Here is a 17,018-nt window from a genome sequence, read left to right as displayed (position 1 = left end):
GCCAACGGCAGAGATGGATGAGCCAACTCATAGAGAGCTGACAGAGCTGGAACAAGAATTCAAACAAAAGAAAAGCAACAGTATACACAGGGAAAAAAACAAACAAGTTGATATAAAACCACAGAATTAAGATAAAGCAAGCAGATATGCTTACAATGTGTGCCCAAAATACAGCTCAAAAATTCAATGATACGTATATACTTAACCAGCAAAAAAAAAATATATATATATTCTGGCTGTCCCCATGCTTCAAAATATTAAGCCACAAACCAAAAAAGAGGGGCCCACATAGGCTCGGAAATAACCTTTTCCATAAAGCAAAGCTTCCTCTCAGCTGCATCCGATCATGCATAAAGCAAGGAGGGAGCTGGACAACTGCTATGTGACTAACCCCGGGAACCAAACCAGCAGCTGCACCGGACCAGAGGCTGCAGGAGAAGGAATTATTTGCACAGACCTCGGAAGAAACAGCTGGCCGCTATAGCGCGTGCCGCAGCGACAGCGAAAAACAACCCTGTTAAGGGACAAGCAGCAACCCGCTCTCTTCACTGATCAAGCTTTCACATTCAACATGCACCAAACCCCCTTAATACCGCAAGAAAAAAGTAAACTGCGTGGTCAACACCCCAAAGCAACATGTGGGCAACTCCTGATTAATGTATACCATCTGGGGTTCGTCAACTTGCACTGACATCACATAGCACATGGGTGTTTTTGCACTTCACTTTCATCGGTCATGACCAGGATCGAACCCATGACCTTGGTACCAGCAGCCTAACTCCAGAGCCACTGACAAACGAATACAGCACAAACACGAACGTGAACGAGGAACAGACACCACTGTTCCTTTACCACGTACGTGTTTGTCAGTGCTGTATTCGTTCACCACAAAAGCCAAACAAGCCCAGGAAACCATTTTGACGAAAGCGCCACTGAGAAACCGCAGCAGGTACCACCTCAATACCGAATCTGTATTGAACCAATGCATGCAAGACTTGCTTTGCTTCGAATAGCTGTGCTGTGCTCCTTACTAAGCTGCGCGTGTAATTGTGCATTAAGTGCCTCTGAGCAGCAATGTTGGCAGTTTCAGGTGGGGATACCAGAAAGGAAGGAATATACACAGAGCCAGCAAATCATACAGGAAGCCCAGCCTAGCTCCACAAAGTAAGCTGTTGTTTTTTTTTTTTTTCGGTATTCGTTCTCAAGTCCCGATTTCTTCACACAACCAGAAGAAGCCGCTTCCAGCGACCACAACGCCGCTCACACGCAACACATCGTCACTTGTTCTCGTTCCGACAACACACTGCCACGCGCCCCGGCTGGTGAGATAAGATTGAAAAAACAAAAAACACGAGAACACTGCGACCGCATATCGGTGCACGCGAGCGGCCTGCCCCCGATCGCCAACCGTAAACAAAGTTTAACAACTTAGCCGCGACTCACGGCGGCGACAGATCAAGGACGGGGAAACGCTCCCCAGGCCCGTCCGGTGAGAGCGAGAGCGAGCTCGGATCACGATCACGACAGTGTTAAACTCCGCGGCGATGACCGCCGCTCCGCGCGTCTCCACGAAACCGCCGCTACCGTATTTATAGCACGCACACGCACCCTTGGTACCGATTGCGCAAACGCAGCGTGATTCGGCGCTCTGCGCGACATGCGAACGTCGTCGAGACGCGCTATTGTTCGCACCCATGAGAAAGGAAAGTATTCAACAATAAAACGCGTTCCGCACTAGCATCCCTCTCGAGTCCACGCGTCCTGGTGACGAGTCTACTAAAGAAGGCAGCAACACGACGCTCTGAAATTCGAGAGAGCTTTGCAACGTTCTACGTGAAGCCAGCCGCTAGCTCCCCGACCAACCAACCAACCAACCCGAATGCCGCAGAAACAGCTGATGCGCCCGTCGTATTTCACGGGCCGTCGAACTACCGCCAGCCCACTGACATGCTTGACCACGTATGCGGGTCGTGATCCAGACACTGAAAGCGTCTCTTCCGCCCAGAAAAAATTAATGCGTTTAAACGATGCGACGCAGTCGGTTAGTTGGCAGCGGGTACCGTAGCAATAGGCAAAGCAGCATCGCTCCGATCGTCGAAAAAGAAAAAAAAAAACAATGGTGGGAGCTCCCCCCCAGAAATAGCTGAGAATTAGGCCTAACGGCTGGGAACACGGAGGCGACATCGGATTTCTCATTCAATCGTGAGGCACTAAATGTTGGACAAAAACGATGAGCGAGACGTTGGTCGAGATGACACGGGCGTGCAGCTCAGCTACAAAGAGCGACTCACCCTTAGCCAGGCTCGAAAAGGCGCAAATATCTGACGGTTTCGAGTTCAGCTCGCGAAACAGACGAAAACGAGCCACAGGAAACTGTCTCCAGATGGCAGTAAACAAAAACTGATATCGAAGTCAATGCGTCGCCGTCAATCCTTCGAGTGCGCTAAAAAATTGCGGTTAGAGCGCTTTCACGACTGCTTATATTCAGTCTTATGTCTCAATAACCTTCCTTAAAAACAACTGACATGTTATTGTAATGAATTTTTAGGCGTCTTGTTATGGTATGATTTCGAACATTGGAGATCAGTGATTCTTGCAAATGTTGAGGAATCCGCAGTGTGCGAGACATCATCATTACATGGCGGCCTCCATCATTCTTAAATTTGCCGCTTGCTCGTGATTACTCGTGTAGCTCGCGCTCGCTTTCAGATATGAAGATCACAGCTGAGCCCGTAGAGAGCGTCGTGGATTTGGACCCGGACAGGATCTTGTCTGTGCAAGGCGACGTCAGGGCCGTCGCCTTCTGCCCGTGCAAGTGGAACTCGTCCCTGCTAGCGGTCGGCACGACATCATTCGTAACAGTCTTCAACGTCAAGTTACCGGTCAGTTCGTTTATTGTCACGCCCTCATCGACGGTTTCGTTCGTACCATTGCAACGAAGGCGATGAAAAGATCGCCGATGAACAGAAATTATGCCACATGACGCAGCATCTATTCTGCTGGCTGTCGGGAGAATTTCCATTTTTGCGTGCGACGGGTGGTGCGTTTACTAGGCGTCAAGCTGCTGTTTGATTTCGATTATGCCGCGCTGTCATTAGTTCAGTAGGAAACAACATAAGAAGAGTGGGGGGGCACGGGAATAAAAAAACGAAAACTGAATGGATGAACAGCTTTTAAAAATGTGGACGAATCGAATGCTCCACAGCGATGTTCCATGCAGTAACCGAAAATTCCCTCGGAGGTCGTGGGTTCGGATCCCACCGGCGGCATGTGGTTGTTTTTTCTTCTGCTTTTCTAATCAATTAGTTTTAAGCGATAACATCTTCAGTAATATTCCAAAGTGATCAACACCACGAAATAAATAAATGAATTTAAAAAAAAATCCTCTGTGCCTCTTGGTTTCTGTGGCTGTTGGCTTCTTTCAACCAGAATTTCAGCTCATTTTTCCCGGCAGCAGCTTGAAAACTCCGTAAACTCGAAAAATTGAGAAAATTTCGGTTCCTAAAGTTTCCTGAAACTCCGCACAAAAAATTCCTTTTTGGTGAATTTTGCTCTTAAAGGTCCCTGGATAGAAAATCAGTGGTGCTGCGCCGCTCTCGCATGGCGCGGTACGAATGCCCTGAACACTGTCCATGCTGCGATACAGCTTTGCTGTATCGCAGCTGGCTGCCCATAGATCCTGATAACTTGCCCACGATTTTCCCAACGAAGCAAAAATAAAGGACTGTTTTACAATTGTGGTCCTGTCCACAGTCTCAGACTTTGGGACCTCCTTCTGTATTCCAGTGTTTTTTTTTTTATTATTCTTGTACCGTAAACATGCAATAAACAAACGAACCTTGTTTCACACTCATAAGGAACCACATGTACTCCAGCTCTCGATACGGCCAGATTTTAAAGCAGTTTCGTCGCTTGTGTGAATAAACAGCTATGCCTCTACATTCCTCCAGCAGTCTTTTCACTCCTATTGCAGCCAGGTATATTTAACTAGGCAGCACTTACGGAAGCTGCGCATTTTTCAGAAGTTGTAATCCTTGGCTCAGAGGTGCTCCTTTCCTACTAGCACAGCGGTCTGTCAAGAACTACATCTTACTTGATGCATCCATTTCATCTCGCAGGATGAAGATCCCGAGCTGAAGACAATCGAGGCAAGCATCGTACGCAAATTTAAACACGATGCCCCCATCCAGTGCATCGCTTGGAGTCCCAACATGTCCCTTGTTCTGCAGCCTGTCTGGATTAGGTGAGGGTTGGGTTCTATATTACTCCTTCAGTTGTGATAATCGCGGCACAGAGGGTGTATCTAGTAGTTATTTTACGTGTAAACATCATCAGCCATTGTCTGTATAAACATTCAAAGAGTAAGAGGATTTTTCATTTGCGCAGACCTGCTCCTTAGTTCCTTTCAACAGCCTTCAAATCTCATTGTTCATTCTACAACTCCATAATAAGGAGTCTGCCCAACTTGTCATTGTGGGTGAAGTCATTCAATGTTAGAAATTAAGGTTGCATGACAGGACACAGCAGAAGCCCTCTTTGTGATGTTATAGCATAATAATTAGGCTATACCTGAGGCAATGAATAGCTCTTATGTTATCAAAAAAGCAGGCTGATGTCCCATATCTTTTCCTTTTCCTTCGTCAGAAAAATTACTGATGAAGCAGAAGGTAGTAAATTTTTTTTTCTTGGTCTAAGCTTGACTGCTTTTGCCCATGTGTGTCTTCAGTTAATGAGGCAGCTTTTAGGCTAAATCCATGTGTTTACTGTTGTGAATGACTTTAGTTCTGATTCCTTAAAGCAGCGCAAAAGACAAGGACACAGATAGAAAAGACACACACAGCGCTGACTTACAACTAAATTTATTCATGAAATATACAGTTCTGAGTCTGCTATATTTTTAACGCAACAGCGTTAGGGAGCTCATGTCGCATAAAATCCGGAGTATTCAGCGGCTTGACCACGAACAAAAAATCCCCAGATAAGCACCCTAGAAGGCAGGTGAGCCAGCTAGGTCATGTGACCTTGTGGCGTTATCACAACCTGCCCAACGGATCGTGAGCAAACTGCACATCGTGGCAGGTGGCAGTTAAATTAAAGATTGATCACGAGAGGTTGCTCGGGAAGAGCAACCTGGTTCGCACAAGCCCCACCGGTGGCAGCACCTGTCATCGCACAGCAGTGGCGCATCACTTAAACACTGCACCAGGAGTGGTATGAAGACTCCCAGGGATCTATGAATGTTAGAGAATGCCCAATTCTGCATATATGAACATTAACCCGTGAGCTATCGCGTCATACCCTAAAGGTGGAGCTTATGTGTTCCCTTTACGTTTTTTTTTTTCTTTTAGATCTGTCTATCTTAATTGCTGGGTCTCTAACTTTTTAGTATTGACAGTTGTTATGCATGCCTGTTCTGATTTCTTTGCATTTGTGAAGTGTCTCTCTGCATACCATAGTACCCATTTGCAAGTGTATTTACCAACCATTATCTCCTTCACAATAAATTTAATGATTTTTCTCATTAGCATCTGCTGTCCGCCGCGGTGGCTCAGTGGTTATGGCGCTCAGCTGCTGACCCGAAAGATGCGGGTTCGATCCCGGCCACGGCGGTCAGATTTCGATGGAGGCGAAATTCTAGAGTCCCGTGTGCTGTGCGATGTCAGTGCGCGTTAAAGAACCCCACGTGGTCGAAATTTCCGGAGCCCTTCACTATGGCGTCCCTCATAGCCTGAGCTGCTTTGGGACTGTAAACCCACATAAACCAAACCAAACCATTAGCAGCTTCTACAAATCATTTGGCTTCGCTAAAACAAAAGCAAGGCCAAAGTTGTAAAATCACAAGTTTCGGATGGAGTGAAAAATTATTGCAAACGTAGGCAGCCAAACAGTGCATCTCATTGAAAAGGCATTACAATGGGATGCGAAGTGTCAAGGCAGACAGGGTGCTAGCTTGTACTGTTGGGAACCAGGGGACATTTTTGCAATTATTATTTTCATCACTGGTATCTTTGTCGTTTCAGGTTTGCAACAGCAAGCTTGGACAATGAGGTGCGGCTGTTCTACTCAAACCTGAAGACAGAGGACGAGATGAAGGTGGGTCAGGCAGCTGAGCCCGGGTGTAGTTTCAGACTGACATGGTCATGCTGCAGACTGAGGTCATGAAAGACAGCATCTTTATTTTCATATGCGACATGCATACCGCCTGAACAAGAAAAAATGGCTGAGGCTTAGCTTGGTTAAGCCTGGAGAATGCGAAGCATCATCGTGTCGCGTAATTTGGAGGCGCACAACCACAGCGACGGCGCGAGGGCCCCCGTTTCTCCACTGTCGTGACGTCATCGTGTCACGTGGTGCGGCATCATCGTGTCACGTGATTTGGAGGCGCATAACCACGGTGAAGGGCTGAAGTGGTAGCTAAAGTAGTATGCTTCGCATAAAAAAAAAAGAACCTTTTGTGAGAGCCTTACACACGTCCCTCAGGCTCTACACAGTGCATGGTTGCCTGTGGAGCCATACACACTCAGTGTGTGAATTCACGCATGTTTTATGCGGTTGCCCCAACTGCTAAAATTAGAATGACAGTGTCTCTCCCTCTCCGCCTTCATACCTTCGGCTGGCTGTGACAACTTTAGTAGACCAGCCAGTTTAGTTAAACACACAAAAAAGGACGTCAACTGTGCCAAGACTAGAAACAGTGGTACACAGGCCCTGAAGTGAGGGTCTCTGATCAGGCTTAGTAAAATTAAATTTTTTTTTTTTTCTTCTGGAACAACTGTGCATTCCATGCGTGTCAAGTCGTTACTTGAGTTTGCACATTGAGACAGTTTGACATGATTGCTGATATGCATGGTTAAGGAAAATTCCCATTGTATCACATGGTTAACGAGCCCAAAAAAGACGAAGAGAAGACGACCTCATTAACCATGAATACGTACCAACTAGCCCAACTTACGTTAACACAATGTGACACATGGTTTATTAGCACTGGGCACTGGTGATAGCAGGTGGTTTCTGTAGTAATGGTTAATATTGATTTTTCACATGCCAAAGCCAAGCTATAAGACATAATATAGTGGATGGCTCCAGGTTAAAGGGTCACTAGGACAAACTGAATTTTCTCTTTTATAGATGTACTACCACATTTTAAAGGGGCTGCTCTCATTAGAAAGAGATTTTGGAGCTAAAAAAGGGAAAACATTGTCAGGGTTTTAACTTGGTTAAACCTATTATAATGCGAACGCATTCCCGAATTGCCAAGGTCAAATTTTTGCAATGGCCCGGGCCAAATTTGAAGGTCGCCATTGTGTCGGGCACGATTAATTATGGTTTTACTTCGATTTTGGTGCAAGTCAGCCAAGGTAACATTTGGGAAGTGGGCCAAATTTTAGAGGTGGCCTGGTCAGCCTGTCTCACTGCATTTTTCTTCTTTCCCGGTCGTAGTCGCTGTTGGGCCACAAGGGTCCTGTGAATGCGGTGGCCTTTGAGCCCCAGTCGGGCGAGATCCTGGCCAGTGTCAGTGACGACAACAGCTGCCGCATCTGGCGTCTGGACGGACAGCAGCAGGCATGCATCGCCCTCCGCTCGCCCGGCACCGCCGTCATCTGGCACCCCGATGAGCGCGGAAAGGTCAGAGCTGAAAGAAACCTGGCCAGAAGGGTTAAAAAGTTTGTGCAAGAAATTGAGGCCTAGATGTATTGAAGAAATTGCCTAGATGTATAGCGGATACATTCTATTGGTGTCCTGTTTGAACCGGTGTAGTGATGAGTGCCGCCTAGCCTGTTTTCTTTATTTTGTACTTTTCTCTTTTTTTTTTCTTACTTTGAATCCTACTCTGAGTTCTTCTTATTTCCCCATTCATTCAAGGCTATTTTTCCTGTTTTAAGCCTTGTTACTTTGGTTTCTGCGACAGTTCATGTAATTTCTCCATTCTGCTTTTATGCCAGCAGTACATAGATTGGCACACTCACTCATGAGTGCACTTATATTGCCTTACTTACACACATCTTACACACACATCATATCGCCGAACTTACAAATTGTGAGTGTGGGTGATTATGAGTGTGAGTGCGAGTGAGTGGATGTGAGTGTGAGTGATCATGAGTAGGAGCGTCAGTGAATGGATGTGAGTGTGAACACAGATGAGTGGTGAGTCGACGTGAGCGGATGTGAGTACCAGGTGAACACAGCAGCGAAGTTTGTCGCATGTGTTTCGCAACGACTGTATCCGCTTAGCTATTTTTATGTCGTTGACAGCTGAGAGCAGCAAAATATTCACTGCTGAGGGCACTCGAGGCAAATTCCACTGGCACGGAAATGGCAATCTTTCGTCGCTGTTCGCTTTATAACTGGTTCATTGGCAGTATGCATGCAGGCCCTTCGCGGGTGCAATGAGCCGCTACGAGTTGTGTCAGATCATTTGATCGAATTTCACTTTGCCACTGCTAAAAAAGGTGGATGTCTCTTGGCACAGCTCCTACACGGCTCGATCTCATGTACGCAGAGTTCCAGTGCTTACTGCTGAAACAGTGACTGTCCGCTTCGTGGCAATAACTAGCATAAAGTGGGATCTCAAGTACTGCAGAATGGGCGCTTATTATCTGCGTCCGGGTGTGTGCATTGTAGAGCTCTGCTCAGGCCGTAACTTTTTTTATTGGGCCGGACCCACCGGAAGAACCTGACCTACTTGGCCCGACTCTTGAACTGCAGAAGCTCGGCTCGAGCCGATCTTCCGGAAACAGAAGCTCGGCTGAATCCCTTCCTTCTAATCATCCAAGGGGGCGCCCAGTCTGCTCCATACCTTTGCTCTGTCAGACCGGTTCAGTCATTGTTTTTGACGATAATGGCGATCGAGGACCCAAGATGGCACGTTCCAAGAACTTTTTATTGCCGGATCACGTAGAGGCAATCTTTTCAGGTTCTTTTCTTGCAGTTAACAAAGGGCAGACGTGTCATATTTTCTGTGGTTTAGAGAAAGTAGAAATTCCTTGGGGAGCACGTTGTTACACTGATGCCTCAGCGGTGCAGGGACTGCCTTCCTCTGCGGATGTTACACATAAAAGTAAAAAGTACTGCTCCATAATATTTTGTACATTTATAAATTCCATCATTTTTTCATCTTTGCACTCCGTTTTGACCCTAGGGGCCTAGGTAAGAGGGGCTCTGTGTTGTTGAACCTTGGTTCCCCCTAATGGAGAACGCAGCACACATCTATGGACACCATCCAAAAATGTCTCTAAGCATGTACGCTAATGCTAAACAGGCACTCATCATCTTAGCAGCTAGCGTGGGAGCACACATGCATAACATTGGTTCATGACGTGGAAGATGCATGATAAGTGACCGCTTCATTCGAGCAATTGAAACTGTTAAAATTTGCCAAAGGGCCCGGCAAAGCCCCGGGTGGCTTACCACCACATCTGTGCGATCCAGGCTAAGCCAGGGGTACCACGAGCCCAGTCGGTTGCAGCAGTAAATCTCTCGTCCCCTCCGCTGTCATCAAGCAAGGAGACAGTGAGTGAGTGAGTGAGTGAGTGAATATGAGCATGAGTGAATGGTTGAGAGTGTGAGTGGTTGTGAGTGTGAGTGAGTGGTTGTGATTGAATGTGGTCATGAGTGTCAGTGTGAGTGAGTGGTTGTGATTGCGGTTGGTCATGGTGTGAGTGAGTGGATGTGAGTGTGATTGAGCCACATTGCATGGTGCCGTTGTATGCAGCAGTAGTCATCTCTACTGCTGGTGTGCTAATTTTGCTTTCGCTATTCCTGAAACACAATGCTACCGATAGGCTCATTATATCCTCTGTGATATATGGTTGTATAGCTTTACAGTTTACCATAACATGTTCAATGTTTTCTACACTAAGCCCACATGCTACACAAATATTGTCTCTCTGTCTGTACTTCCTTGTCTATTGCCTGGTTCCAACACAAGCTGATCTAGCCTCAAATAAAAGGGTACTACCTCTAGAGTTATCATATAGCATTTCCTTCCGGATTTCACTCTTTTCAGCTATGGATTCGCGCACTGATTCTTTTGTTCCCATTTTTTGTCTCCTGTTAGCAGTCTCGGTCTTGCGGACTTTCTTTATGATGTTTGTGCCAACTTCCTTTTCCCGTTGTTGTCGTCTGCGTCGCCTGTCATCAGCTTTCTAGTCCTTTTCCTGCGTTGCGTGTCCACGTTTTTACTGTAATACCTGAGAACATTGGCTGCCCATCTCTTCTCATCCATTTTTCGTAGTCAATCCTCAAACGATATTTTACTCTGCGCTTCCTGCGCCTCAAAAAATGACCAACACATAACCCCCTGTACAGCTTCGCTTGTTATCTTTTCATGGGCCCCTCAAGCTAATCTGCCCACCATCTTTTGGTTCATCTCTAGTCCTTGTACCATATCGCATTTCAAATGCAGTACTGCATTCGCAGAAGTCTGCCCCGGAACCATTGCACCCTTCCAGTCCTCGTATAACTTCTGTGGTATCCCCCGTAGTGCTCTATGCTGCATTATGGTCGCATTCCTCTTTTTGTACTCTTCATGGGCCTTTAAATATTCTTTCTGTATCAGTCCACATGCCCAGATATTTTACTCCTCTGTGCAGGGTATTTCACGTCGTTATATTGTTACTGTTCCAGCCCCACTATCGTTAAATACCATAATGCCAGATTTTTTTTCTACACTGAATTCGAATCTAGTGTCCACTGCTTCCTTCCCATAGATATCTGGGAGGACTTGTAGCTCACTTGGGCTACCACACTAAACCCAGAAGATATTGTGCTGTTGTTAGTATGTGTCGACTGTACACTGAATTAAACCCAGTTCTACTGTTGTGCAGGAAATGAGTGGTGACAAGGGGCGTGATTGTCGTGAACTTCGTTTGCTGGTCACCTCCTCCGTATTATTTAGCCTTTGCCAGTTTATTTGCACTCTGCTATTTTTGCCCACTGCCCCTTTAGGCTCTAGAGGCCATTAGACGCCATTAATGCCCTTCGTTGGTAGCTGCTGTTACCGTGCATGAATGATAGTACTGTTGCTCTAAACTGTGGTGTGAGGAACACTAGCATCAGAGGATGCATGAATGTCCTAGCAATCGACTCGGGGTCGGAAGTAATCCTGCAATTAAACGGCGATGATGTCAAAGCAGTCATTCTGGATGCAGCCACATGAAAGGAAAACTTCACCTTCTCATGATTGCTAGGAGATGAATTACCTGCTCATTTCCTGCTGGCAGACATCAGCTGTCTTGTTGCAAGCCAACAACAATATAACAAGAGACGCACCTCCGTGAGTGCATGCGAACATGGTTTCTGCTGGTGTTGAAGGCAAGCTTGCGGCGGTTGTTGTTTCTCTACGGGACTCATCGCCTCCTTAAAATGTTTCCACACATGCTTTAATGTTTCGATTCCATGACTCACAACCGGAAAATTAACTCCATAAGATATGTGACGAGCAGGCTGGGGAAGTTATCTTTGTGACCACCAGGTGTCGTCAGTGTGCAAAGGGCTCGAAGCCGTCTGTGATGCGTATGTGCCGAGATAGTGCAGAGTCCACACCTGCATGCATTCTCACTCTTCTGTTAGTGCAGAGTCCACACCTGCATGCATTCTCACTCTTCTGTTAGCTGTTAGTTCCAACATATCCTTGCCACTGTTGTTGTGATCATTGTCATTTAAAACATGCTAAACTGAAAGAGGAATAGAGAGGCTGACAGATGCCGCCCCCTATGCAGCTCCTGGTGGCGGAGAAGCGGGGTACACTGCGGCTCTACAACGCCATGACGACGTCACCGCCCCCGATCATGTCCCTGGAGACTGGTCAGGCGGGTCTGCTGCTCTCGGCCGACTGGTCTCTGAGCAACAGCGTGCTGCTGGGAGCTGTGGCCGGTCCCCACTGCTTCCTCTGGGAGACCGGACGCTCCAGGTGCGACGGGAGGGGGGGGGAGTTGCTACACCTTTGTCTGTGCAGGTCTTATTAGTGTTATTATTGCAATCAAACGTACGAAGTATGAGAAAAGAAGGCACAAAACTGGTGACCATACGAGGGTGGCTCAAAAAGTAAGCAACAGTAACTCTCAAGGTCAAATTTCAATTTACAGGCAGGTGTTCCAATTTGAAGTCGCCGCAGTGGCTCAGTGGTTGTGGTGCTCGGCCACTGACCCGAAAGACGCAGGTTTGATCCCGGCCACGGCAGTCACATTTCGATGGAGGCGAAATACTGGAGGCCCATGTACTCTGAGATGTCAGTGCACGTTAAGGGTAGTCAAAATTATCCGGAGCCCTCGACTACGGCGCCCCTCATAACCTGATTCGCTTTGGGACGTTAAACACCCATAAACCAATGGTGGGCAGTACTTTGCTTGTCACTGCCACACATTACTTTTCAGTCTAGTCACGTGAGGGACTCGAGCAGAAGTTCAGTTTTGTGGCTCCAAAAGAATGCCACCTTAACTTTCTTAGCTGTTCTGAATATCTTGATGATGGTGAAAAACGGTGAAATCTAGATGGGACACAAGAGAAGGAAGACACCACGTGCTCCAACTCGTTACTGAAGGTTTAATGAAAGGGTAAAGGAATATATACAGAGAGCCACAGCAGCGTGGAGACGAGGTGAAATGCGTGGCACAAAGTAGGATGTGTACAAAATGTTACCTGTCAGGAGAAGAGGGTAACCAGTTATCTATATAGCGGAATTGTTTATCTAACAGGGCCACTGAAGGCTGATTGATGCACCACTTAGCCTTTTTTTTTTCCTAATAAAAAAATTTAAAAATTGACAGGGGCTTAAAGGTGCACTGAAGAGAATTCTCAACATGTCTTTTTGCCGCGGGAACTTGATCCACACGTTCCTAGCATTCTTAGAAACAGTGACTTATTGCCTTGTGTGGCCGATTTCCCCAATTAAAATGAATTAACGTCCGGCTTCCGCCTTTTTTTTTTTAATTCTGCCTCGTACGGTGGGCGGAGTCGACCAACGCGGGGAGTGCCTTTCACCCAGTCCCGTGGAGGCTTTGCTTTCGCTTTATTTTGTTTTGTAGGTTTCCATGAATAAATAGTTTCATTCGCAGATAAAATAGCCCCAAAATAAGCCCGAAGAAATAAAAATACGCGCGGACTATTTGCTACTACGGACTACTACGTATTACTCCGCCGATGGCAGAGCGGCAAGCCGCCACGGGACTGGGTGAAAGCCGCTCTACGCGTTGGTCGACTCCGCCCACCGTACGAGGCAGAATTCAAAAATAAAGGCGGGAGCCGGACGTTAATTCGATTTAATAGGGGAAATCGGCCACACAGGGCGGTAAATCGCAGTTTCTAAGAAAGCTCGGAACGTGTAGATCGAGTTCCTGCGGCAAAAAGACAAGTTCAGATTCCTCTTCAGTGCACCTTTAACTCTGCTACACCGAATGGTCAAGCAATAGCTATTCTTGCTTCTACTGTGGTTTTGCTATTTTGGGAGTGGCCCGGATCAAATTTGGAGGTCTCCATCGTACTAAGCACATTAAAATTAGCCTTGATATCAATTTTGGTCTAAATCCAAGAAGGTCAAAATTCGGGATGGGGCGGGCCAAATTTGGAAGTGGCCTGGGTCAAATTTGAAAGTAAAGTCATAGTGGCCATAGTCAAATTAGCCTGCATATTGGTTGTGGTCCTAATCCAAGAAAGTAAAAATTTCGGTGGTTGGGGTGGTCCAAATTGTGGAGTTGGGGGGGGGGGGGGGCCAATGTTGGTTGGGCACCTCTGTAGGCATACAGGATGCAGGACTTTCCCCCCGGCTTCATGTTATGTAGTAAAGCCAAGTTTTGTGAGCGTTCAAAGGCCTGCAGGTAGTCAGAGAGCACACATAAGACCATCGAATGCTGCATCCATCAGCTTACTTTCATAAGTTCTCGAACTTTGAAATGCTTCGAAAATATTTGTCTTCTGAATATTGCCTTTTGCTTCAAAGCCTGAATCAAGTACCAGGTTATTATCATTAATGTTTGAAACGTTCAAATATTTGCGCAACCCTAAAAAATGCCCACGAGCTGTGCGATGTCAGCGCACATTAAGGAACCCCAGATGGTCTAGATTTCTAGATTATTCCGAAGCCCTCTACTACGGCGCCCCTCACAGCTCATGCGACACTCCGGGACATTAAACCCCGCGATTTAAAATTTACAACTTTAGTTTGTTGGTCATAGTGGGCATGTATGTGTCTGTCAGGCCCTTAAAAAGATCAAGAGGTTACTGGATATTAAGGTCCAAACAACTTGTAGGATTAAGGAAACCTGGTTATGTCTTTTTTTCAATGACTGAATGGCAGGTGTACACATATTGTATGGTATATTGTGTGGTTTGATGACTTGAAGCCACGCATGGGTTAGTATCAGAGGCATCGTGGTGGAGAATTAGATTGGCTTCAACCACATGCTGTTCTTCCATTGCACACTGGCATAGCACAGCACGCGGGGGTCCTTTCCTTCCTGCCTTTGATCAAAATGCAGCCAGGATTCGATCCCATGACCTTAGTCTCAACAGCCAAGCACCAAAGCCACTGCGCCTCCGCAGCGGGTCAGCGTGCAAGTGTATCGTTTCTGTTTCAACACTGTCGTACAGCATCTAATTTGGATTGCAGCCGGCCCCTGGTCCAGAAACCGGTGCACCCCGGTGGCACCACCGACTTCGCCTTCTCACACATCCACGAGGAAGTCTGCGCCACCCGCGGTCACCCCGGCAACGTTGTGAAGGTGCACAACCTCAGGACAGCTCAGGTGACCACTGAAGCTTTGTCACAGCCATTCATGTTCACTAATCACCACTATACCGACTGTTTGTGCTCTGCGTTGGCAGGGGCTTCTATGTATTGTGGTACCTGTTTTGAGACAGCATTTTTTTGCTTCACATTCATCGTCATCTGTTTTTGTCTTTTTTTTTTCACGACACAAGCTTTATGAACGAGTTTTGGAGCAAAAAGCTCCACATCTCTCGTGCAAAGTTGAAGGTCAAACGACGCTTGTATTTGACCTCTAACTAGTGGCTTGCCGCAGGTGTGGCTGTGACGTTATACCACGTGACTTGTTGCAGCTGTTACCGCTTGTTTCGCCGACTGCTCGCTCTCGCCAGTTGTGTCATGTGATTAATCACGTGATTCGCTCTTGCTGAATAAAGGCCAGCGCCCGCCACCTAGACACCGCAGAGACATGGAGCTGGAATCAGTCAGAGGGCGAGTTCTTCGACTGAGCATTTGAGGCGCCGGGCTGCTTCTAGCGATCCCTACGACAGAGAGCGTCACGAAGCCGCGTTGGCTAGAGATAAATCGTGAAAACGGGCTCGTCGAGTTGGTGAAACTGATGAACGGCAGGTATGTCCGGACAAGCAGCAGCACAGGCAACCAGAGTACCGTATTTTCCGGTGTATAAGACACCTTTTTTTTTTCAAAAATCTTGCTGGTGCATCCTATGCAAGGGTGCGTCTTATACGCAAATTTTTTGTGTTTTTTTTTGCGAGTTCAGAAATTACTCATGTTCATGTTGAAGCTGTTTTCATCGAAAAAATATCACTACCAATGACGCGGTTATAACACGGTTAATACTTCGATACGGGGACCTCCGTGCGCAACTTTTTTTTAGGTGAACTTTATCATGGAACGGCTGGGATGACGACTTCCGGGATCACAAACATGCGACTGTTTCGGAGGCCCCAAGCAAAAGTAATGTGAAATGCGAAAAGATGGCGACAATTGTGCTTCTCGCCATTGTCAAGACAAGGCAAGACAAGCCGGCGTTCTTTTTTAGCCACCCTTTGCAACTTTGTTTGCTCCATGTACGTAGTGTGAAGAGAATGTTTCAGCTGCGTTGCCTCCAGAAATGGGCGATCTTTTTGATAGCGCATCCGAAGGTGAAGACTTAGAAGGTTTTAAGTATAAATAAAATGTTGTTATAGACATATAGGAGAGTTCTTTCATTTTTTTTCTTTCTTTTGCTAAAATGTGGGCGGGTATGGAATGAGTGTTGCCTTTTTCGATCACTTAACGTTGCTTAAGAATTTCTCACAGGTACGGTGAATTTCGCGATGGTCGCGCAAGCGTGTTTAGTTAAGCCTCAATAGCCTAACTGGGTAAACTGGGGTGCGTCTTATATGCCAACTTTTTCAATGACAGCCTGCATATATGGCGGGTGCGTCTTATACAAGGGTGCTATACACCGGAAAATACTATCTCAAGCAGAAAAGGGCAGCAGATGCTGCCAACGTCTCCGCGTCGGCATAGGCCACTGGTTCAGTTGCCTTTCGCTCTGTATAAGCTCGTTCAGCCGAGTTGAGCCACAGACATTTTTATACCCTATAATGCACCCACTAAATTCCACATCTTGTTGAGAGCAGTATCCTCGCATGCAGGTGCTGGTGAGCAAGGCGGTTGAGGTCGGCAGTGGCATCTCGTGGCACCACAAGCATCCTGTGCTGGCCTACGGCGGCGACAGCTGTGTCCACCTCATCAAAGTTACCTCTTGCTGAGCTCACCTTGCCTCATGTCTCGTGTATATATCTTTCTTGTTTTTAATTAAAGGCTTGTGTCAACACGGCTTTCGTGTTTGCCTTTTTCTGCAGTCTTGAATTTTTATTCGCGTGCTCGTAAAGGCTAGCGTCCTCTTGGGACCACTACAGTTGCATCGTACCAGCTTGTCTCTTTAGTGTGGTGACGACCATTGTTCGGTTGGGAAACTCCATGTTGTTTCTCAAGGATTCTGCAGTCTGTCCGGTATGGACACATAGGTGGTAAATTTATTTATAATAAAAGACATGTGCACCTAGTATTGGCCATTCTTATGGCCCGGGCAGCCAGAAATGCAGCCTTTCAGAGTAATATTGTAGTGCTACAAATACTGAGCCTGTGAAACAAAATGAATTAGTAGCCACCCTAAATGACAAAGCTGAATATTGAGGCTAAAGGGAAGCTTCAGACTGTCGAATTCAAAAAGCCGTGAGGTCTGGACATGGGCACCTTATAATTAGTGAAAACAGTTTTTTTGGAGATTCCATTCTAGCAGCGA

General features: G+C 46.6%; 2 protein-coding genes across 4 annotated transcripts in view; one reads left to right on the top strand and one right to left on the bottom strand.

Moving 5' to 3' along the window:
- Positions 1-2,417, bottom strand: part of Ubr1 (Ubr1 ubiquitin ligase) — a 61,596-nt gene extending 59,179 nt beyond the window's left edge. For 2 of the 3 annotated variants that reach the window (XM_089560232.1, XM_089560234.1), the window contains exon 1: positions 2,292-2,417. The gene's annotated coding sequence lies outside the window, so the exon portion shown is untranslated. Of the gene's footprint in view, positions 1-1,443; positions 1,588-2,291 lie in introns of those variants that run through there. The other variant, XM_089560233.1, reaches the window with a different exon arrangement.
- A 209-nt stretch (positions 2,418-2,626) lies between these two features.
- Positions 2,627-16,550, top strand: Nup37 (nuclear pore complex protein Nup37). The gene is made up of 7 exons (XM_089560229.1): positions 2,627-2,882; positions 4,119-4,243; positions 6,021-6,093; positions 7,441-7,626; positions 11,721-11,911; positions 14,606-14,741; positions 16,366-16,550. Exons 1-7 carry the CDS (start codon positions 2,712-2,714, stop codon positions 16,480-16,482), a joined length of 999 nt encoding a protein of 332 aa, XP_089416355.1. The 5' UTR covers positions 2,627-2,711; the 3' UTR covers positions 16,483-16,550.
- Positions 16,551-17,018: the final 468 nt, after the last annotated feature.

Source organism: Amblyomma mixtum, chromosome 9 (genome assembly GCF_055824585.1).
Source record: "Amblyomma mixtum isolate Tamu chromosome 9, ASM5582458v1, whole genome shotgun sequence".
Lineage (NCBI taxonomy): Eukaryota > Metazoa > Arthropoda > Arachnida > Ixodida > Ixodidae > Amblyomma > Amblyomma mixtum.
Note: the sequence above shows the minus strand (reverse complement) of the source record. Positions and strands in the feature narration are given on the sequence as shown.